The sequence below is a fragment of the Pleurodeles waltl genome, chromosome 3_1 (assembly GCF_031143425.1).
Source record: "Pleurodeles waltl isolate 20211129_DDA chromosome 3_1, aPleWal1.hap1.20221129, whole genome shotgun sequence".
NCBI lineage: Eukaryota > Metazoa > Chordata > Amphibia > Caudata > Salamandridae > Pleurodeles > Pleurodeles waltl.
In genome coordinates, this window is record NC_090440.1 from 161,320,468 (window position 1) to 161,343,667 (window position 23,200).

Consider the following 23,200-nt stretch of genomic DNA (forward strand, 5'->3'; position numbering starts at 1 on the left):
ATGGAAAAATAGTCTGAATGGACAGCATGCGGAAATGCACTGTCCTGATCCAGGTATTCACCTCCTTTAGATTGAGCACCGGCCGAAATCCCCCTGAAACTTTCTGCACAAGAAACAAGACCGAATAAGTGCCCTGACCCCGTTCGTCTAGCGGAACGTGGGAAATGGCCCCCTTGACCAGTAAGTCCCGCACTCCGTCCAATAATGCTCTTCTCCGTGACCCCTCTGAAGGCAGAGGTGTGGGACGTACCCCTGAATCTGGAGGAACCACCACAAAATCTATGACATAACCATTGGCCACAATGTCTAGTACCCAATGATCGTTTACACTGTCCTTCCAAGCCGAAAGAAAGTGACTCAGTCTTCCCCCAACCGGCCCTCTGCCAGGCCCACAGTGATTGTCAGGACCCCTTCTTGAAACCACCCCGGGTCGCAGGAGCAGACTTCTTAGTTGAAAAACGCGGCTGAAAACGCCGTTTCCTAAATGAAAAGGATTTAGCATCCCTAGTAGGAGAAGATCTGGAATGTTTCTTCCACCCTTTACCCGAAGAAGAACCCCCTTTATAAGGTAAGGCATGCTTCCGTTCCTTAAAAGCCTTGGAAAGCATGGATGGCAATTGTTCTCCAAACAAGGTACGACCTTCAAACGGCAGTCTCAACAAGGCCGCCTTTTCCCCTGGATCAGCCTTCCAGGAACGCAACCAGAGGGACCTACGAGCCCCAATCAAAGACCCAGATGCCAGAGCCGAAGTACGGACCACATCCGAAGACACATCAGCCAACAATCTGGCCTGCTGCTCCATACCAGCCAGGAGCTCCGAACATTCCGCCCCTTCCTGTACAGCCACCGCCAGATTATCAAAGTCTTGAACCAATGATTGTGACGCATAAGCAGAATAAATCCCTGCCCTCAGCGCCAGATTCTCCGCAGCAAAAGCCCTCTTAAGACCCGAATCCACTTTACGGTCAGTGGCATCCGTAGGCACACAATCCTCCGGATTGACTGCCGTTTTGCCAATCAGAGTAGCCAAAATAGAGTCCAGGCGTACTGAAGGAGGCAAAACCTCCTCACCCTCAAGTAAGTAAAGTTTCTGAAGGAATCGTGGAACCTGAGCCTTATCCACATCCTTCCACTCACGAAACACCATATCCCTCATAGGTCCCTGAAAAGGCATGGCAAACTTTGAAGGTGTCTTATATTGAGGAAATAAATGAGAATCCGAGTTTGCAGGTTGAAACACCGGGAAACCCAAATTGTCCCGAACATGTGCCATCACTTCCCACATATCTTCTCTGGAAACATATTTCCCCCCAGATGACGTCGATGGGGCCTCATCCTCACTCTCCGATGAGGATTTCCTAGCTGCTACCGATGAGTGCGCACATTTAGACTGACCAGTCCTGGCCACGCCTGCTTGTAGTGCCCTGGTCACCGCCACCTCAATCATATCCTGAACCTCCTCTCTGGACATGAGGGGAGTACCCCTGCCAGGTACCTGTGAGTTCTCAGGAGTAGTAATGCTAGCCTCACCCCCCTCCTCCTCCGAGGAAGAAGAGACAATCCTACGTCTCTTTGCTGGAACTTTAGGCATGGTAAACAAATAATCAGTGACTTGAATCCCAAAAAACTACCCTCTATATAGGCACCTGGTCCTCCCCCCAATCAGGGCTCCACCAATCCCTAAAGAGGTCACCTATTTCATCAAATACATAACAACCACGGGCCGAACGCCCGTCCTACCTGAGAGCATCTCAGAATTGAATTCCCTCGGTTCCCCGCGGCTCCGCGGCGCTGAAACCCGGAAATCAACGTCCCAGCCACAGAGGGCCGGCTGACCCCGTCAGCCGGCCTCCAGGACACGCCTCTCGAGCAACCATGCTGCTCGTTCAAGACGCGCCCCAGCCGTAGCACTCCTCGCGGAGCTCCGCGTCCCAAGGAGTGCCTCCATCGACGACCTCCAGGCCCCGCCGTGCAGGTAAGAAAGGGAAAGAAAACCGTCTAGCGTGGGCTAGACAAAAGAACAGGAGGGGATAAGGGTGGGGGGGGTTTTTGAAAGGGGAAGGGAGGGTCTAGAGGGGAGGCAGGAGGCCTCATTGGTTAAAAGGAAGGCGAGGGAGGGACGGGAGGTAATGACAATTGTCATCATAAGCAGCATTGGTTTACTGACCCAAGAGCAACACCTGCTGAAGGTTTGAGGTACTGCAGTACATGCAAGATTTGTCTGAAATCCTCTCATTTTCCAACACCGAAAAGAGCTTAAACCTTCTTGATTAGATTATGCATGGAGTGATGGAAAGCACCTTCCGTAGGCGCTAGCAGAATTCCTTTCATGTTATAGACCAGGGTCATTAAGGTTTGAGGTCATGGCAGAGTCCGGCTTGCCAGGAAACAGCTCCTTGGGGTATCATAATGCGACATGGCTCCCTGTCGAGTATGAGTGGATGACAAGCTCTCTGGCTGAACATAAAATTGAATAGCCATATATCTATCAAGCTGGGATCTTTTTATGGACTTCAAGGGCAGATTTTATTTAATTCTCCTAATGCATACGAGCAGGGTTTTGAGCATTCCTGCGTTTGCATGCTTCAGCAGATTTACCTTTTGGCTTTGCCAATGCTTGTTATGTCCTTGTGAAGGTTAATTGTGGACTCTTTAAACATCAGCCACTAATTTGTGTAAAATGGTATATTCACCATCAAATATCTTCTGCATAGTTATATAAAACAGGCACATGCCACCTAATATTCAGTAGCATGTATTAGGAATTCCTGGCTGTTCACTTTTTCCCCAAAAAGGACTATCCATACACAAATCAAAGCAAAGAAACCATTAGCAGGCATGAGCCGTCTAAGTGTGGAGCTAAGTGTGCACCTGGGTGTGCAAGATTTACATTTTGGTTAGTAAGGCTGCTGAAATAATAGTGAGGTGAGACACAAAAACAAGGTGTAACATTACAGGGGGTATATTTATGCGTTTCCCATCTTTCTGCTTTTGTTTTTTATATTGAAGACTCTGATATGCCCTTTTCCTGTACACAAATCATTGTTTTGTATTTTATGTGAATAAATCTCATGCTGTGAGCACCACATTGCAGCTTTGTGTATCAGGCACTGCACATGCCAGGGCCACTGTCCTATACACAGTCTTTAGCTAAATAAACACACCCCTTACTCATGGACATGATTGATGTTGCTGCACTGTAAGCCCTAAATATGAGAGCATTCTTTCAACATGAGGGGTCCCAGATGGTCTCTGTAAGGAGGTATTGTGCTAATGGAGTTGAAAAGATCTTACCAAAATCAGCTCGTCGTTCACTAACTCTCGACTCCAGTAGGTTTTAGGCCCGGTTCCTTCTACGAGGGTTTGCTTGCAATAGATTTTGTTTTCAGTCTCCCAGGTGGCTAAACTCTGCAGGCAAGAAAACCATTAGTAACATTAATGATGCCGCCTGGCAGCTGGAGGCAGAGACAACAATGCACATGGCTGAGAATGATGGCTGCAGTAAAGGACCGGTGGAGGGGAAAGGGGGGCATGAGACAAACATGCACTGAGTGCCATCCAATCCAGACATCCTCGCTGGGAAGTACAGACATGCAGCCTTTCACCTTCAAACCAACCGAATGCACATCTAACCACACACACCGTGTCCTGGGACAGACTTTTGCTGGACAGAGGATGTTCACAAAGCCATATGGAGTATATAACAGGGCACTTCTGTTGCACTATTCATGAATGTTTTTCTTATCAGCACTAAGGCGTTCTTTCACTACACACAGATGAAATGGGGATAAGACAATTAACAAATGACTAGATATTTCCACCCAGGTCAAATGAGGATCATTTCTTTAACAATAATGCTGACTTTTTCTAGTTTTTTTATGGCTGGCATGATTTGGCGACATCCAGGTGCTAAAATATGGTTGTCAATATTCAGCAGTGCATTTGAGCTCATTTCACCGACAGGGTAAGGATGACAGGTTGAATTGGCCGGTTGGCATTAGAATATTTTATCTACGGGTAGCCCATTGCTAATTTGTCATTAAATCATCCATGTCTCTATGTGCTCATTTGTTGGCTTAGCCATTCATTGTTTTTATTAATACATGATATAAAGTTAAACACATCTTACTAAACTGCCACCGGTCTACCCGCATGCTAAGCGTATATTTAACCTCGGTATAGGCTCCAACAATGGTGTTAATATAACGATGCTATATTTTCATCTGGATTTTAACGATACTTCATTAAATTGACATCAGTTCGTCTATGAGGAATTTGTTTATAAAACAGGTAATGCTCAGTGGTTGTACTCTGTTTTTCGCCTTGCTCATTCTGTTCTGGCCAGTAATCCCTCGTTCAGCTCAAAACAGGGGATGTTCCTGTCACTGCATTGCAGTTTGTCTAAAACTCCTGCACAGACCTGTCAGTTTCCCTCACTCCCTCAGGTAAAAGCTGGTCAAATCTCTGTAGAGAAAAATCCACAATATGGGTTTTGCAAGTTGGAATGGGAGAAGCACGCTGTTTATTTTACATCATCCTTCATCCTGACCTGGAGCAGACTTAATGACCAGTCATCTTTCTGGGTTGTATGACATTACAATGAGAAAACAAACATGCATTTTTTACCACGTGAATGCCTTTATCACGCATTCCTTTACAACACATCGAAAGTCTAAGGTAAGGACTATGATAGATAGATAGATAGATAGATAGATAGATAGATAGATAGATAGATAGATAGATAGATAGATAGATAGATAGATAGATAGATAATTCTTGTTGCACATGGAGTGTGCCAGTAATTCTTGTTGCACATGGAAAGCTTTGGGATGATCCATCAAGTTGGGACCGAGAAAAGGGGGGAGGGGTCATAAAAAGTGTGTTTCCCATGTTCATTCCCATAGGAGTTTTGAACATGGCTACAGCTGAACTGCTGGACAGAATTGCTCCAAATTTCATAGAAAGGTAGACTTTGTTCTGCAGATTGTGCTTTTTGTTATTTGGTGTAAATCAGTTCAGTAGTTGTTGAGTAATTTAAGGAAATTCAAATTTCTATATTCAGGGCTGTGGCTCCTCCGTGATGACTCCACAAAGAATAATAAACTTGTGTAGAGAAATTAAGAGTTCTGATTGGCTGCCAACACTTCAACTAGGAACTGTTGGCAGCCATCTAGGAACTTGGCTTCAACATAGAAAAAATGAAAAAGGGGCAGGGTACGAATACCCTGACACTTTAGCCTTGGTCTAGGGATCCAGAGGGACCCCACCAGGGCAAAAAAGCATTTTTTTAAAAACAATTTTGCTGCAAATTTGCTAAACTCATGGCAAAAATTGAAAACAAAACCAAGCGCGGTCTCTCGCACTTGTTTTTAATCAAGCCCACGGGTTGGCAAGGGCCAGGGGGCATGTGGTGCTTTAAAAAAATAGAAGGGGGTGCACAGGCCCCCTTCAATGGCTTATTTATGCCTTGGGGACCACCACCTCCCCGGGACATAAATAAGCCCTTTAAGTGGGGGCCGCATGCACCTGTCATCCCTGGGGCTTAAAGTAAATAGTATGTGGGCGGGTGGCATATGGCCACCTGGCGCCCCAAGTACCACTACCTCCCCGGGGCAAAAAACGTTAATTGTGATGGGGGGAGTCCTGTGGACCCCTGTGTCTTGGGGACTGCCACCTCCCTGTGGCTTAAAGATAATAGTATGCAGGTGCATTGTGCTTTGGGGGCCACCACTTCCAAGGGGCAAAATACTATAATTATAAAAGAGGGAGTCCTGCGGACCCAGGGACCACCACCTCCCCAGGCCACTAAATAAAATGATGAAGGGGGCCACTCCCCAGGGCCAGCTTCTCCTATAGAAATAGGCCAGGGGATGGGGCCACGCTGTCCTCCTCCCCCATTGAATTGTGGTGGGACCTAGGGGATGGGGTCCCCGGGGCCAAATAGGCCATTGGTGGGGGGGGCCGTGCCCCCTCCCCATTGACTTGGCTCTGCCCCCTTAGTAGTATGCAAAGGTCTTATCGCTTTTTGCAAGGATGATGGGCAGCTTACTAAAGGGTCCTCCAGTGCGTTCCCTCTGATTTTGGTGGTGCATTCTTCATGCCGAGGAATATGAGGATATCCCCAAAAAACAAAGAAGCACTTACGTCATACAGCTTAGAGGAAGAACCCTGGTTTGGTGGAGATTTACGTCTTTGTATTTCGTTGGCCTCTCCATAGGAGGATTCATGTTATCACATGTTATCACAGAATTCTGGAGTAAGACACGGAAGGAAAATCACATTGCCAAATGCACACAAGATTGCTGGAGACATTTCCTTGTGGCCCATTACGCAGCTGTAATGTATACAAAACACTGGAGGTAGCATTTACTAAGTAACCAGTAGAAAGCACTTCAGTTGGGTAGACTCTTGTTGGATAAACAGACAGGTGCAGTTCCTCTGTGGCCAAGTCACTCACACAGCTACTGGCACATCCACACAAACACTCACACACCCAATCACAGATGCATTCAGACACTCATGTACCCACTCATGGGCCCACTCAGAGACTCATGTACTCACTCACAGACTCACAGACCCATTCAGACAATCACGCACCCACTCATAGACACACTTAGACACGCATGCACCCACTCACAGACTCACTCTGACATTCACAAACCCAGTCACAGACCCTCTCAGACATTCATGTGCCCACTCATAGACCCACTCGGGCTCACACACTCATTCACAGACCCACTCAGAGGCTCATGCACTCACAGACCAAATCAGAAACTCATGCACTCACTCACAGATGCACTCAGAGACTCATGTGCCCACCACATTTCTACTCAGTTACTCAGGCATCCACTCACAGACCCACTTAGACACCTTTGTACCCACTGACAGACCCACTCAGAGACACACACACACTTACAGACCTACTCAGACACTCACACACCCACTGACAGACCCACTCAGACACTCTTACACCCACTAAAAACCTACTGAGACACTTATGCACTCACTCACATACTCACTGTCAAGAGTTAGTGGTTACAGTTAGGAAATAAAATTTTAAAAAACCTTAAAAATTCACTTTAAAAACCAAAGGTTACAGGGACGTTATAGCTAGGAAACAACATTTTTTTTTTTAAACTTAGAAATTCATTAAAAAAAACAACGGTTACAGGTATGTTATGGTTAGGTAATAGAAAAAAAAGCGTTAGAAATTCACTGAAAAAAGGCACTTTATTTTTAGGTTCACATTTCATCCATATAACACCAGTGAAATTCAGCAGTTATAGTTACCTGAGCTAACTAGAACTTACACTCCCGCAATGCACTGTTTCCTGCCTCACATATTACATCACTCATGACAAGGTCATTCATGTCACTGATGACATCACTGATGACATCTCAGATGACATCAGTGATTATGTCACTGATGACATCACCCACAGAGGCACTCACACACCCACTCACACCCCTATACAACCTCTCATACACCCCCTCACATACCCACCCAGCCAAAAACGTTCATACCCATTCACACACCCATACAAGTACTCACACAATTACTCACTCATCCATAGAGCCAATCACACACCCACTCACTCACATATACCGGCACTCACACAACCACTCACTCACCAATACAGCTACTCATACAACCAGTCACTTACCCATAAAGCCACTCACAGAGCCACACACTCACCCATACAGCTACTTACACACCCATTTACTCAACTACACAGCCACTCACATACCCACTCACTCACCCACACAGCCTCTCGACATACCCACTCACTCACCCATACAAGTACTCCCTTACACATCCACACAACAACTTACATACCCATTCACACATCCATACAAGCACTCACACATCCGCTCACTTACCCATACATCCATTCACATAGACACTCTACAGTACAGCCACTTACACAGCAACTCACTTAACCAAAGAGCCACTCACTCAGCCACTCACACAGCCTGTCATTCATATGGCCATTCCGACACCCACTCACTCAACCATACAGTCATACACACATTCTCACCCATCCATACAGCCACTCACACAGCCACTCATTCTCCCATACAGCCACTGACACACCCACTCACTCACCAATATAGTCACTCGCACAGCCACTCACTCACCCACACAGCTAGTCACATACCTACTTATACACCTATACAGGTACTCATACACCCATACAGGCACTCACACACGAAAACACACAGTCACACAACCACTCACATAATATGGTAGAAATAGTATCACTCATTAGTAGTACAGAAAGCATACTACTTTAACTTTTGTAGTACCTTGGTATATATGCGTAACACTCAACTTTTAGAAAACACTCACACAGGATGATGTCATCAGTAATGTTATCAATGATGTCATTTGAGATGTCATGAGTGATGTCATCGGTAATGTCACTGACCATGTCATGAGCGAGGTCATAAGCGAGGTCATAAGCAGTGCATTGCGGGGGTGTAAGTTATAGTTAGCTCAGGTAACTATACCTGCTGAATTTCATAGTTTTTTATGAGTGAAATGTGAGCCTAACTGTAACATCTCTGTTACCCTAGTTTTTTTCAGTGAATATATATGTGCGTGTGTGTGTGTGTGGGTATGTGTAATTTATATTTTTGGTGGCGATTCTCCAAACCCCCTTTCTAAACTACCCTTACGATCCAATACCACTACCCACTTCTAAACCCTAAAAACACCCTTACCACCCAATAACCTTACCCACCCCTAAACCCTAAACACACTTACCCGATACCCCTACCAACCCGTAAACCTTAAAACACTTTTACCACCCAGTCCCTTAACCCACCCCTAACCATAAAAATATTCTTACCCTCAACACTCTTACCAACCCCTAAAGCCTAAAAACACACTTACCACTCCATGCCCCTACCCACAATAAACCCTAAAAAACTATTCCCACCCAATACCCTGACCCACCACTAAACGCTAAAAACATCCTTACCACCCAATATCCTTAGCCAACTCTAAACCCTAAAAATACCCTTACTACCCAATTTCCTTACCCACCCATAAACCCTAAAAACACCCTTACCCCCTAATACCTTTACCTACCCTTAAACCCTAAAACACTCTTACCACCCAATACCTTTACCCACCTTAAACCCTAAATATACTCTTACCATCCTAGACCCCAAACAAGCGCGCCAAACACGCTAATGTTTTTCCTCTGCCGAGGATGAAATAATGATGTTTGCACCTTCATTGCCTAAGAGTGCCGTGCTCGTTTCTGTACACACGGAGGAATTGTTTTTAATGTTTTAGTGCTGGGCGTTGTACATGAGTACACCTGATGATTAGGAGCCAGCTGGCAAACTCAGTTACTTGGAAGTGGATATATATGTGTGCGTGTATGTGTGTGTGCGTGTGTATAGATATAGATATATATATATATATATATATATATATATATATATATATATATATATATATATATATATATATATATATAAATAGATATATATATATATATATATATATATCTATACACAAACACAAACATTTATACTTATCTTAAATGTGTGGTAAAAACTTGTATGGTAAAAAATGAGTGGTAAAGGCACTGCGTGGTAAAATCTGCATTATAAAGGCTGTTTCCCCTTTCTGTCCTACAGATATTCTCATAGACAAACATAGGGTTCTAAGCAGGATAGGTCTTGACGGGCCATTAGAAATTTACTTTGAAACATGTGCCTATCGGGTCATATTGATCTCATTACCTTTAAAAGACAAAAAACACTGATCTATTTCTAAACAATGACTGGAAAAATGCTCAAGGTAAGCCATGTGAACGATAGAGTTTTCATTTCACGTTTTAATTCAGCTTGCAAAAATGTAAGAATATTAGCATTTTCCAGAAATTGTGTTTCTGTAGTTTTTTGTTTTTTTTCATTCAACATATGACTGCTGCATAAGGGAATACTGTGGACTGAGTTGCCTCTGGGCGAGTTCAAATTGTGGGTGTGGATGAGTATGATATTTTGAGTGCGACAGGCACACTCGCGAGCCCTGGAACTGATACTGATTGTCAGGTTTACAGGTGTTGAGACGTCATGCACATTCAATACTTGGCCTCTCTGCAGAGCACGCAAAGTGATGGCCACATATGTGCTAATTGCAATTGTGGTTCGATGAGAAAGTGTGTCAATGAAATAGCTGAAACCTTTGAGGAGGAGCGCTGTGAGGATGCATTGTGAGTGGAAAGTGACTCGTGGCGAAGAAGGCTGAGTGCAGGGAGGCTGAGCTCATCCATTTCCAGTTACACCCTGACAGTGTCCATTAATCTGATACAGAAGGCAGGCGGTGTATCACAAAACGTGTGCACCGCACGTTAGCATGCAGACAGTGTTCGCACGTGTAATCGTCATGAAGCCGAAATTAATGAAAGTGCGGTTCCCCGGAAGGCGTTCTCTGCAGACCGCTCCTCTCCTCAGACTGGGGGCCTCTTTGTTAAAGGCAACAAAAGATTAACTGAGGCTGGGGACTCGGATGCTCAGGAGCCCATTGTCGGCCTATAATCAATAAACTCATTTGTCGCAGTCTTTAATTTTTGTCTTGGGAGTTGGCTATTACCGCAGAGCAGGAAGTGCACGCATCCAGTTCTGTGTCCTTCCGCAGGCCACATCTGTTTTTATTGTCCAAAGCGACGTGGAAATGGACATGATCGTGCGGTATGATGGATGACATGCGTGTGTAACATGAGCCATGTTTGCAGGTTTATACTATAACTGATCAGGCCAGCATAAAGCCACGTGTCACAGGACAGCTTTCCAAGTTCTGGTCTTTGCTTTTATGCATTATTGCTATCAGAAGGCGTGTTACTGAGAGAGGCAATGGGGGTTCAATGAGTATGTTCCCCCTTGCAGCATCTGGGGCACTTTGGTATTACAGAAGGGGCCGCAAATGTTTGTGTGATTCATTCTACAATACAGATGTCCCTGGTGCCTAATGTGCCATTTGCTTTGGGGTGTGTCCCAATGCAAATTAGGAAAATCGTTCCTCTTGCACCATATTACAGGCAAGGAGGTTGTCAGGAGGCGCACTGGTGTATTAAAGGGCCCCGCAGCCCCTGCGGTGCCGGGGGAGGGGGGGGGCGTCCAAGGTCTAGGGACCCCCTCAGCACAGTACACTGTGCATGAGCGGCGAGCACCCTGTCCTGAGAGCTCCTGGCTAGGTAAGGGCAAGTACTTTGCTGGTGGGACCTCACGTTTTGTTACGTCACTGAGAAGACGCACAATATGCGGGCCACATAGAGGTGGGGCGCAGAGTGCCCTTCAACATCTCTTTGAAGAGGGAAATGGGGCCCCCAAGCCAGACCCCAGAAATCCCTGTGGAAGTAGGTGTAGTCACTCACTTTCCTGCATGGAGGGACATCTATTACCCCCTTTCAAACACAAGGTAGGTTACCGCCTTCACAGTGAAAGGGGACAGACTTCTTCCTACAGCCACGTCACCGTCCACTGACATGCTTTCTCCGTGTAGGTGCGAGTTCGCGCCTCCACTGGGGACAGCACATGTTCAGTGATACTGACCACTGTCCTGCGCTGCACCTGGTGCACATACTAAAGTGGGTGCCACGGTGTAGAGTGGGACAATACGCCGTGATACAGCCCCAGGTCTGCTAGCCCAGTTCAAGTTAATTAACACTACAACTCTCAGAATGAATTGATTCTTCAAATGAAACCTTATATCCAGGCCCTTTCAGTTCCTGTGACATTGAGCCATCTGGTCACTCTATAAATAATATATAATAAGCTTCACAAATATGTGTGAACACATGAATTGCCAGGAGGAATAATGTTACATGCTGCATCTCAGAGCATTCCTGGTATGGATGAAGGGGTGCACACAGAAATTCAGCAAATGGTGCTTTTGATTGCGACTGTCTTTAACTGGGCCTGCTCAAACGTCCATACTTTCATGCCAATCCAATGAGCATCCTTGTGTGAGGCTCACAAAAATCTACTTATATAGCTTCGAAGCTCTTACAAACTTATACATAGCTCATGATTAGTATTATCATAGCTTTAGAACTATATTGGAGGTATCAGTGCTAACTAACTGGTATTAAAAATAAGGATACTCCAAATGGGCAGTCCTTGTTGAAGTATATGTTTCTTTCAACTGCATCATTGACTTTTAGACATATTACACTTAGGACCGCACTCCAAGAAACAACGGAGAGCTTCACATAGATCATTTTCCTTCTAGCAGGAGTAACTTTAACACGAGGAGCTATATATACAACAGTAATTAATATGTACATAGTACATATGAGGGAATCGTATACTGAGAATCTGGCCAAAAGACAGCAAATCGGGTTAGTGGGCTTTGGTTGAGATCAGATTACAGAATCTAGCACATGTTGGAAGTGGGGGCATTGGATTGGAACACTGCATCATAGAGTGCTGTTCTACATAGTATCCTGACAAATATTTCCACTTTTGAAGTGTTTGGAATCATTCTTTTTTCTTGTTAATTGAGGAAGTTGTAATTAGAACCTGTTGTAACACATGGGAGTCTGCAATCTCAGTACAAAACAATGTCTCTAATGTTCTTATGCTGTCTAGTTGTGACATCACTAGCACTATAATGCATTACACACCTGCTCATATGTAATAACCTAGTACAGTTGCTTTGTGACGTCACAATGCCTTTGCCCGCGCCGGTAGGCAGCTGCTGTTAAAACAATGAAGACAAGAATTAGCTTTTCTGCTCTTCCAGATTGTTTTTATTGAAATCAATAGTTTTCAGCAGAAGTATTTTATGGCAGCAGGTTATTTTTCTTGCAGTGTTATAGTTCCTTATAGAACGGCAGCAATTGATCACACATGAGTTATACCTATTTTTGAAAGGGAATTACATTCAACTTCATTGACACCACTAAAGGTTCCAGTTGTATTCTACAAGTTTGCAACCACGCTTAATCATATGAATTAGAAAGACACCAGAGATTTTAGTTTTTTTGGCAACAAGAGTAATGGGATGACCATGTATTATAAGAAATAAAATACCCTCTGCAGCATGGTAAAAAGCTACTGCCAGCCAGCCTGGAGTTCCATGACCTTATAAGGCTTTGGACTTTGGCTTAGTTACTTTTTATAGTCACAGAACTCCTCGGTGACTTGCAATAAGCTGACGATGTACACAAGACAGCACTTTACTCCGCATATAAGAATGCAACGCTGAACGGAATGGTCAACACCCAAACAGCAACCATTTAAAACACAAATGTTATTCTACTATTTGCAATCCAGTGATTTTAATAATTTGTGGTGATGTGGTTTCAAGTATAGAGAAGTGAGTTTGAGCTGTTTTGAATAGTAAAGGGTTTGGAAAGTGTGATTTCTAAACAGTTTGCTTTTGTGTGGTTTCTTTGCAAAAAAAAAGATTCCAAATCGGGTAAATATCCTTAGTGATAAGTCCTCTTTAGTGCATCACCTCAATGCAAGCTGCTACTGTTGTGGCGTAGGAATGCATCATTCGTCTTTGCATACGTTTTGCAAGAAATACACTAATTGTGGAGCTCTGGCTGTCGGATAGACTGGACAGGTAAAGAGATGAACTTAGAAGACTCAGAGATGTGTAACACATAAGAGCTACCAGCACTTGTCATGTCACAGCCAAAATATAAATGTCAGAGTGGAAGTTGCAAACATATACGGAAGAGACTGAAGGGAATGCAGAGCGTGTAAACTACTGGCAACCAGAAATGTGAATTAGTGGTTACATTGAAGGGTGTAAGACCTTGAGAACAGATCCCAGGTGGGTCAGCTTTTACTGTTGAATACCCTGTTATCACCACAAACTTTGCCGCAAACACAAAAGCATGCAGCCACACATACCTTGAAAAAAACCCATACAGCGTGTCTTTACAAGTTCAAAACTGGTCTAATTTGTGGGGCACTTTTTTTAGCTATCTGGTTTGCAAATTGAGACATTTTTATTTTGATGCCTGGGCCTATTTTTGGTCCAAGTCCAACCCTGACTGGATGTGAAAAATCCCACTCAAGGGGATTTACCTCTCTTCAGCCTGACTTGAACTGGAAGCTTGTAAGTTTAGTATAATTTTGCTCTGTTTTATCTTTCCGACACCTGTCATATTTTAAAATCAATCAATCCGTTTTTGTAAAGCGCGGCTACTCACCAGTGGGGGTCTCAAGGTGCTGAGGGGGAGAGGAGAGGCCTCATCCGAAGAGCCACGTCTTGAGGTTCTTCCTGAAGATGGTAACGGGCATTGTCTGAGGTGGGGGGAAGTTGTTCCAGCTCTTTGCTGCAATGTAGGTGAAGGATCGTCCTCCGGCAGTGGTTTTTCAGATGCAGTGCAGAGGAGAGCTACGGGATGTGGGCCACCAGGAGTCGTCCCAAAGCGGAGGTGCCGTTCCCGAAGATGATGAGCTCAGTCTTGTCGAAGTTGAGCTTGAGGCAGCTTTCTCATCCAGGTGCTGACGGCTTCCATTCCAGAGTGGAAGTTTCTTTTGACCGTGTCCGTGTCTTCGGTGAGGGAAATGATGAGTTGTGTGTCATCGGCATATGACACGATGTTCATACTGTGGCTTCTGACAATGGCTGCGAGAGGGGCCATGTATATGTTGAACAGTGTGGGGCTCAGTGAGGATCCTTCGGGGACTCCGCAGTTGACTCCTGTGGGTCTGGATGTGTAGGGCATGGGTCTGGATTTATAGGGGGATTGGGTGACCTAATATTGTTCAGTATGGTGCAGCAGCAATGTAGAAAACGTGACTAAAAACTAAACCAATGAGTAAAGAGAGGGCCTCCGAAGCAGATGATAACATGGGAAGTTTGTAGACATTCTTAAACTTTTCTCTGGCCGTTTCCCACCCTGGAAATGGTCGATATACCCCAATCAAAGGAGGAAGTTATGCCCTTTTCATGGCGAGAAAGAACCCAGAACAACTGCCGTGGACTTAGTGGACAAGGTTTCACCACTGAGAAAAATATTCATCTCATAGAAACTCTGAATGCTCGTAGCCAGATCTGCTGGCCTTTGCCCAAGCACTTTTGTGCTCTATGTTCAGCTGCATAGGTCGAAATTCCTCTGCTTCGTTACAATTGCATATTCAGGAATGTTTTCCAGGAGAACACCTGGAAACCTGGGGCGTTTGCAGGTATCCATGAGTAACTTGTGAAACCTTTGTGAATTCCCAAAATGAATAACTACATCCATGTGAGATTGTAAACCTCGGCATGCAGGTGCACTCATTTTGTCCCTCCCCCTGTGCCCATGCGTGGACCTCCCCTACGAGATTTCCGGAATTTGGTGCAAGGAGAGTGGGGGCCAAAATCTCTAGTGCTGGGTAGTGTCCCCGCACCATTTATGGCAATTCCATGTTTCCTTCCAGAATGAGGAATAAGGGCACAGATGTAGAAACACTGGGTCCTTTTATGCGCAATTTTCCAACGTAGAAATCCAAAGACATTTTCCATCCACACAGAGCAGTCTGAAAGTGCCAGCGGGGCAGGCAGTGGGCGTTGGGGAGTGTGGTGGGGGGCAAAGTGGCCAGGGCAGACCTCAGCCTGTCCAGGGGGAGCATTATCTGCTCGCTTGTGCTGCTGCACAGGTAGTGCGGTGGGTTGGGCATGGTTTGCAGCCGCAAAGCCAGGTCCAGAGTCTCCGTGCCTGGAATTATTGGGTCTGGAGTTTACGACCTGGCAGTGCTTAATTTGTAAATAAAAAGGTGCCGGTGCCCAAAGCCCTCCTCTTAAAGACGTGGCTGCTGCAATTAAATGTGTGAACACGGAATACGGGGGCAACGTAATCCTAAAGCCATCTCGGACCTCTTCAATCCATTTAAAGCCACTCCCTGCCCCTTCAGCTCACACCTGCAACTTTCTGCTTTCTCTCATTGTGACGCTTTTTTAGTGTTTTTCTTCCTCCGTCTTTCCCAAACGTGTCTTTTGCTCGCAGCAAATGCTTGAGGCAGAAGACTAAGCGCCGGCCCTCAAAAATAAGTGCCCATGCTCAGCACCGGAAACTGCACTGCGACCTGGTCATTCCAAGGCCACAAACATTTGTAGCTGTGGGTGGCAGAATTTCACTCTGGGTGTAATAAGAGCCTTAGTTGAATTATATGCCCAAGGGCCCAACCTGTGATTCGTTTCACTTACAAAGAAATAAAGGTTTCATATAGCACATCTCTAGCGACTAGTCGTCCTCAAGGCGCTTCTTAATCTCAAGAGAGGGTGCATTAGGGGATTTAAAAAGAATGCTTTAGGAGACATAAAACTGAAATGAGCCCATTGAAAACAGCGCTGGGCTTGAACTAAAATGTATCGAATTCATATTTGAATATATATCACAAATGAATGAGACCAAAAGTCTGGTGCAGATTATAAAACCAAGCCAATCGATCATGAGTCAGCCCAGTGCTCTGCGTCTTACCTTGCACTTTCTCCCATCCACCGTCTCCTCGTTGAATTCCTCCCCTATTTTGAAGTTTATCTCTGTGGTCCGGACCGTGGTGGAGGTTTTGATGTAAAACCGGTCTCCATCCTGGCGAATTTCTACGTGTGGTTTGGAAGCAGCGGCCCCCGCCACCTTCCGAAGCATGGCGTTGACACCTACACAAGGATAATCATTATTCACACGCCTGCGGGGGTTGATTCTAAAATTGGGCTGTGGTTTCTGTTTTTAATGTTTTTAATGTTTATTTATCTAGTACATGTGTATGTATTTTATAATTTTGTATCTATTGTATATATATATATATATATATATATATATATATATATACATATATATATATATATATACTCGTGTTTCCCATGCTATTGGGTATGCATTCATTATTTATCCTTTATAATTGTCTTATTTCTGCATGTGTTATTTATCTATTTGTTGTTTCAGGTGACTTGCAGGCACTCCCAGCCCGGTGTATGGCTGCTTCAATTTTTTACGTTCTTGTTCTCTGTTCCAAGTTTGCAAATTCAGCCATAGAGCTCACCGTTTATAATTACACTGACTGTATAATTAAGGCTGCCGACCCTTTACAAGACTGGCACTCTCTCTATACATTAGAATACATGTTTCAATACAGTAAACGCAAATTGTAATCTCATGTTCCAAAACGTCCCTACATCTCTGAAATTGCTGTGTGACACTTCTACTGTTATAACACATTCGTGTTTATATATTCGAAAAAACACAAATTTACTAAAAAAAAAGTCGCAAACTAAGTAACTATTTTAAATGTATTTTCTTTAGTATAATAGTATCTAATTCACGAAAATATATGGTATACATTCGAGTTATGCAAGCAGAAAAATAACATATTTGCCTATTGTCTAATAAAGGAAACCATACCACAGCAAAAAAAAAAAATGTATTTTGTGTGATAAGATGAAATATGTGTAGTTTAAAAAGCTTACCTAGAGCTTTCAGGAGTTCGTCGAAATGCTCACTGGATTTCATCCTCCAGGTGCCAGCAAAGTCCGGCATCATCTTCGTTGTGGAGGTACGGAGGCTGCAGAGGGGTCCGTCAGACAAGGGGCTCGCGGGCTACTGTCACAGCCTCCTTCTGGGTGAGTGGCACAGCCAGACTGATCTCCCGTTCACGGCTTCCCCTCCCCTGTGAGTCATTCAGAGAGCGCGTCGGCGGCCTGTCACCCCGTCCCTCCCTCACCCAGTCACTGCGCCTCACTTCGATTCACTCCAGCTCTTTCCCGCCACACAGAGGGCGTCCGCCACAGCACGTCCTCAAAAAATGACAGCCCCTCCCCCAAAGGAATGACTGGGACTCCACTGCAACCTTCAAATTATAACTCATCACCAAGTGCCCAGTAGAATAAGCAGTGTGTTTTGGGCCCTAGTTCAAGGAAGGAAAGGCCCCCCAATAACCAGAGTTCAATGGCACGCCCAGGCCTCTGGGTCCCGGAGTTACTGCACCTGCTGCACCATTGGAAGCTACGCCCCTGTGAGAGAACTAGACACGCCCTGTGCTATCTCCATTCCCTGTATGTAATGCATTGAGGTCTGCATACCTGTACAAGCGCCCGAGCTGCTGTCCTGGCTGTAGGAAAAGGCCAGGAGGATATAATTCAAATGTCTGATTTAGTGATCCTGTTAGCAGCAACGAAAAAGAAGATACAAGAGTGGTGCAACACCTGAACTTCGAAGCGCTATATAACAGGGTTCGTTATGAGGAGGGTTACCCAGAGGCACGTGTTCTTTGTGCCAGAATGGGTTCTTTTTATGGCGATGCTGGGATAGTTACTGTAACACGCCACAGAAACATACATACCAGGGCCGGACTGGGAACCCAAAGTAGCCCTGACAAAATTTGTCAGGCCAGCCCCCCTACAGGGTGTAGCGAGCAAGCCCGACCACTACAAAAGAGGTTCGGGGGTCCTTCCCCCCAAGAAACCTTAAGGGAGAATGGCAAAATTGGTGCATTCTACATTACATTTTTCATTCTAAATTGAATTGTATTACCTTTCAAAGCATAGTAAATGCTGATTTTACTATGCACCAGGATACAGTAATCTTTGTAGGGGTTCTTCAATGATTCCCTCACCATCACCCTCTGACAGTGCCTCCCATCTCTCCATAGCCTCTCTCTCACATGTAATTCATTTGTTTTATAGTGCCTCTCATACCAGCATAGGGAGTTGAAGCACTTTATATCACACACACACAGACAATTAATAATACGTGTGTAAATGCGTGTATAGAAAATGTTACATAAGACAAAGGGGACTACGAGGTATAGGATTCACGTCATCCATAATGGTATGCATTTTTAAGAGTGCGTGTCCGGAGAAGCATAAATTCAGGATTCCAAACGTAACACAGTGGCAGGGTTGGTTTTGTTGATCAGAATTTATTTCTACCCAAACCCTTTTTAGCAATATTAGTCTAAGGAAAGACTGGTAATATACATAACTTTCTAACCTGTACCATGCAGGTTGCATGCAGCTTTTTGATGGCAGTTCATAGCTCACATTGCAAGGTTATAATTAGAATTTATGAACTGCCCAGTAACAAAATGATCTCTGTTACAAAAGCAGTAACCCATCGAGCTATGCACATAAAATACAGTTCTGTGGTCTGCATGGTAGACGTTCTTTGCAGCAGGCACAATAACCATTTGTGCTAGCTTAGATGAGTCAAAAATGCCACTGGACAAATCTCCGTATTCCTCCAGCAGGAAGATTAATCACCAGAGATATTTGACACTTTTATTGTTACCTGAAAACCGCTGGATATACAAGGAACTCTGCAGGTGCTTTTAAAAGCATACCATCTTTCAAAACACAGGGATGCTGGTAACAAAATTGCGTGCTGAGTGGATTATGCTGGCCTGCTGATTTTGTTACAGGGGTCTGATATTGCAGCACTGCTGAAAACACGGCCCCCAGCAAAAAAACACTGGCCCATCACACTTCCAACCTCCAGTGGAAACGCCTGATGCCTTGTACAACCAGTCAGGTCTTGATACATACTGACATGCAGCACTCACACACATGGTAACCTTTCCTTCATTCATGCACCAAACACGCCAGACACGCGCACGCGTGCTCACACACACACACACACACACATACACACACAACATAACATACCTATGATTATGAGGACTGGCCATTGACAATAATGAAGTGTGCATTTACTATTCTAACTCCACGTGCATTTTGATAGTAGGTAAGGTTATAAAGCGAACTGAGGCAAAAATCACTGCACCAGACACACAAAACATACACACAATCATACAGCCATGTATTTTTCCGCTGCATTGACTAATGGATGGCCTTTAAAATGCACCCCATTCCCACTTTTTTTACGTTAAACCTCCAGGAAAGATGCCTTAGAATATTTTTCAGTTTTGCACAAGGCTACTACAACAATATGTTTTTTAAATACGCTTTTTATTAAGTTTTACCATCATAAAAGTTTACATAGTTTAGGCTTTCTAAAAAAAGGCAGTGGACTAACCTTTACTGAATAAATCTTCCCTCGACCCATTAGATCCCAGGAATTACCAACTCATCACTTTTCTTCCTGTGCTAGGAATGAAGCTAGGGTAACTTGGGTCAAGACAGCTGATTATACTTTTGATGGATTCTAACCTACAGAACAAGCAGCGGACAGCATTTCGGTCAAGATTCAGTCAATCCTGATCGATTTCACACTATCAAACACTATATATATATATATATATATATATATATATATATCCTTTTGAACCTCCTGACTCTTTACTTTCTGGTGATCAGTGACTACTCACCACTCACAAAATCAGCAGATGCGCTCAGGTGATTGCTCCTTTCGGCTGTAGACATTTGACTATGGAACTGTCTTCCAACTGAGCTCAGATCACTAGAAGGCTAGCATTTTCACATAACATAAAAATCTAATGCTTCTGTTTGTGTGCTGTACTGGCTACATTGACCCAGTCTCCCCTACTTCTCTGTATAGAATTGGTTATATTTTTACCCAAGCTCCTGTTTCTTTTTCTGTTATTTTTTTTTAATCAAGAAGCCTTTCTGTGGTGATGCCCTCTACCTACAAATAATATCAATCATGTAATCAGTCAATCAATATAACATTTTTGTGATGCATTTTTACACTGTCCTCTCTTAAAGTACCCATCCATGTAGCATCAATATATCTTGACAGTGGAACAGGCTTTGGATGTCCAATTATAAACTTGTTTTGGTGTTACACCACCTGGGCTATCTATTAAAGGCCACCATCCACAAGCGAAGGGACTAGTACTTGACACAAATTCTGCTTAGGTGGTGTCAAGATAGTGCTCTTCTTAGGTGATGTCAAGATAGTGTGCTATGAAAAGTATCAAGTGTGTGAATGTGTATGTGGACTTTTTTTGCTGCCATGGTCTGTTGTTTGTCCTAACCTGTGTGTTTTGGACATTCCTGAAAAAACCTGAAGTGCCCAAATCTATCCCAGTGAGATTTCCAGTGCCTCATATGTATACACAAGCCTTTGAGGGGAGAGATGGGCATGATGCAGCTTTAACACATGACTGAGCTGTGGCAAAGGTATGGCAAGATGGCTGGCTAAGGGGTGAGACATTCAAAAGGATGACTCTTTCTATATTATCTCCAAGGTCTTTCATTGTTCATACGTGTGCTGGCGTACCAGAGCCCAGATTTACTCTGGGTTTGCACCACAAAAGTGACACAAACCCAGCACAAAAAGTTGTGTTGGGATTCACTTTCCAACACAAATCTTTATTTGGATTGAAAAGTTGTGCTACTAAGCATCAAGGGAGCGTTCCATGGATGCTACTTGGGCGTTCCACGCAACAACCCATGGGTTTTGATGCAAATCCCGATCTACTAATATTCTTAGAGAGTGATTATCATGAAAAACATATGCCTCCTAGAGACAGGCGTAAGTATGGAGCAAGTTTTAAAACAATGCTTTTCCTACTTTCCCTGTGTGCTGCATTACACAGCACACATACAAAGTGGCAATAGTACAAAAGCGTAGTTTGTTCCACTGGAAGAGTACGCTTCCAGTACAAAACCTATGACTGACAGAGGGCACACACCCTTGGACTACCTTGTAAGAGTGTGTGGTTTGGCAAAAGGTAGGAAAAAGTATGCCAGCAAAGGGGGAGAGAAAAACAGCACCACATCTTAGAAGTTATGGCATGGCTTTCCTCTCTCCATTTGAGACATTGCAGCACAGCAGCTTTGGTTGCTGTGTTGTGCCAAATGTTAGTAGGTCTAACTCCACATGTCTACACATTGACAAGAGCAAGGACTGCACTGCACACCAGGGTGACAGCTCAAGCTGCAATGGTGGATCCAAAGGAAGGGAGATGTGGTAAAAAACACATACAAATACCATGGAGGTTTGAAGCAGATCTGGGCACATTTTCTGTTACACTGAAGTAATCTTTCGTACTTTTTGGTAATTTTGTGTTTAGACTTCTTACACACAATTGCCGAAATGGCACTATTACACCACACCATTGCACACCATTCATTGTAAAAAGTTAATGTGAGCACAGGGGAACAATGTGAATGGCCAGAAAGCGAGCAGCTGCTCTTTGAGGTGCTTGTGGTTTTTGCCGTTTTTAGGCCTGAAATGGATCCTCTTATCCAAAATGGCTGGGAGGACACGCGTTGAGCTAAAATAAGCACCAGATGCTTGTTTAGCAATGCCCATATTGTTTTGAGGGGTTTTATGTAATCACTCAAATTTCGTATGCACGTGGGTCATGAATCTGCAAAGGCATTACTGGCTCAACAAAAAAACATCATACCATTCACGCTGCTTCTCCTTAGAACCATTCGAGGGTAGGTAACAAGAAGCAATAAGTAAGACAAATAGCACAAATATAGCATGCTATAAAGGAAGGAGGAATTCTATATATATGTATGTAACAGTTGGTGAATAGTAAAGACTGAGAAGTGCCAAAGGACAGTAAAGCAAATCACTCTTTAAGGCTGTCAGTGACTACATTACCCAACTCCTAGATGCTGAAATCGTCATCATTCACTTACTGAGATCATCAAAGTCAGATGCCACAGCAACAACACACACGTGCCTGCTACTATTTCCTTTGACACTGCTGCCAAGTGGAACCACCTCCTGGTAGTAAAACTCTGCAACATCGTGAACTCTCAACAATATATCCTATGAAGACAACGGTGTAAAATCTTGCTCCATCAAGCCTTTTAAATAGCTGCTCTCATAGTCCGCATTGACCTGCGAAATGATCTTCCCGGATGACTCAGGACAGGACAAAACCTCCCCCTGCAAAAGGATCCCATCAAAGACCCTGATGATCTTGCCATCTTTTGCCTAATCACCTACCTACCATTACCAAGAAAAATCAGTTGCCACCAAGCTACAGGCCCATTTCAGCAGGAAGAATGTTCTACGAGGTTACCAATCTTTCAGACTACGCTGACAATCACTTTTCAAGTAATCATTGACATCCTCTGCACTAACAATTACACGGTCTGTCTCTAGATCATGCTCGACCTGCTTACAGCCATCAACATAGTGCACTACAAACTCTGATCCACACCCTGGACTCAAGCTTGGGTTTCTCAAACATCGTTCTACAATGATCCTCTCAACCATATTCATGATAACATCAAGATCCACAAATATGCCAGTGACACAACACTCTTTATCATAATCTCCTGCAACAACAACATCC

General features: G+C 44.1%; 1 protein-coding gene across 1 annotated transcript in view; it reads right to left on the minus strand.

Annotated features, from left to right (window-relative positions):
- CRABP1 (cellular retinoic acid binding protein 1) overlaps positions 1–17,682 on the minus strand; it is a 115,025-nt gene extending 97,343 nt beyond the window's left edge. The window contains exons 1-3 of the mRNA XM_069221241.1: positions 17,430–17,682; positions 16,444–16,622; positions 3,296–3,409 (exon numbers count right to left, since the gene is read on the minus strand). Of these exons, the coding sequence (XP_069077342.1) occupies positions 3,296–3,409; positions 16,444–16,622; positions 17,430–17,502 (366 nt within the window). The 5' untranslated portion in view covers positions 17,503–17,682. The remainder of the gene's footprint in view (positions 1–3,295; positions 3,410–16,443; positions 16,623–17,429) is intronic.
- Between the last annotated feature and the right edge of the window lie 5,518 nt (positions 17,683–23,200).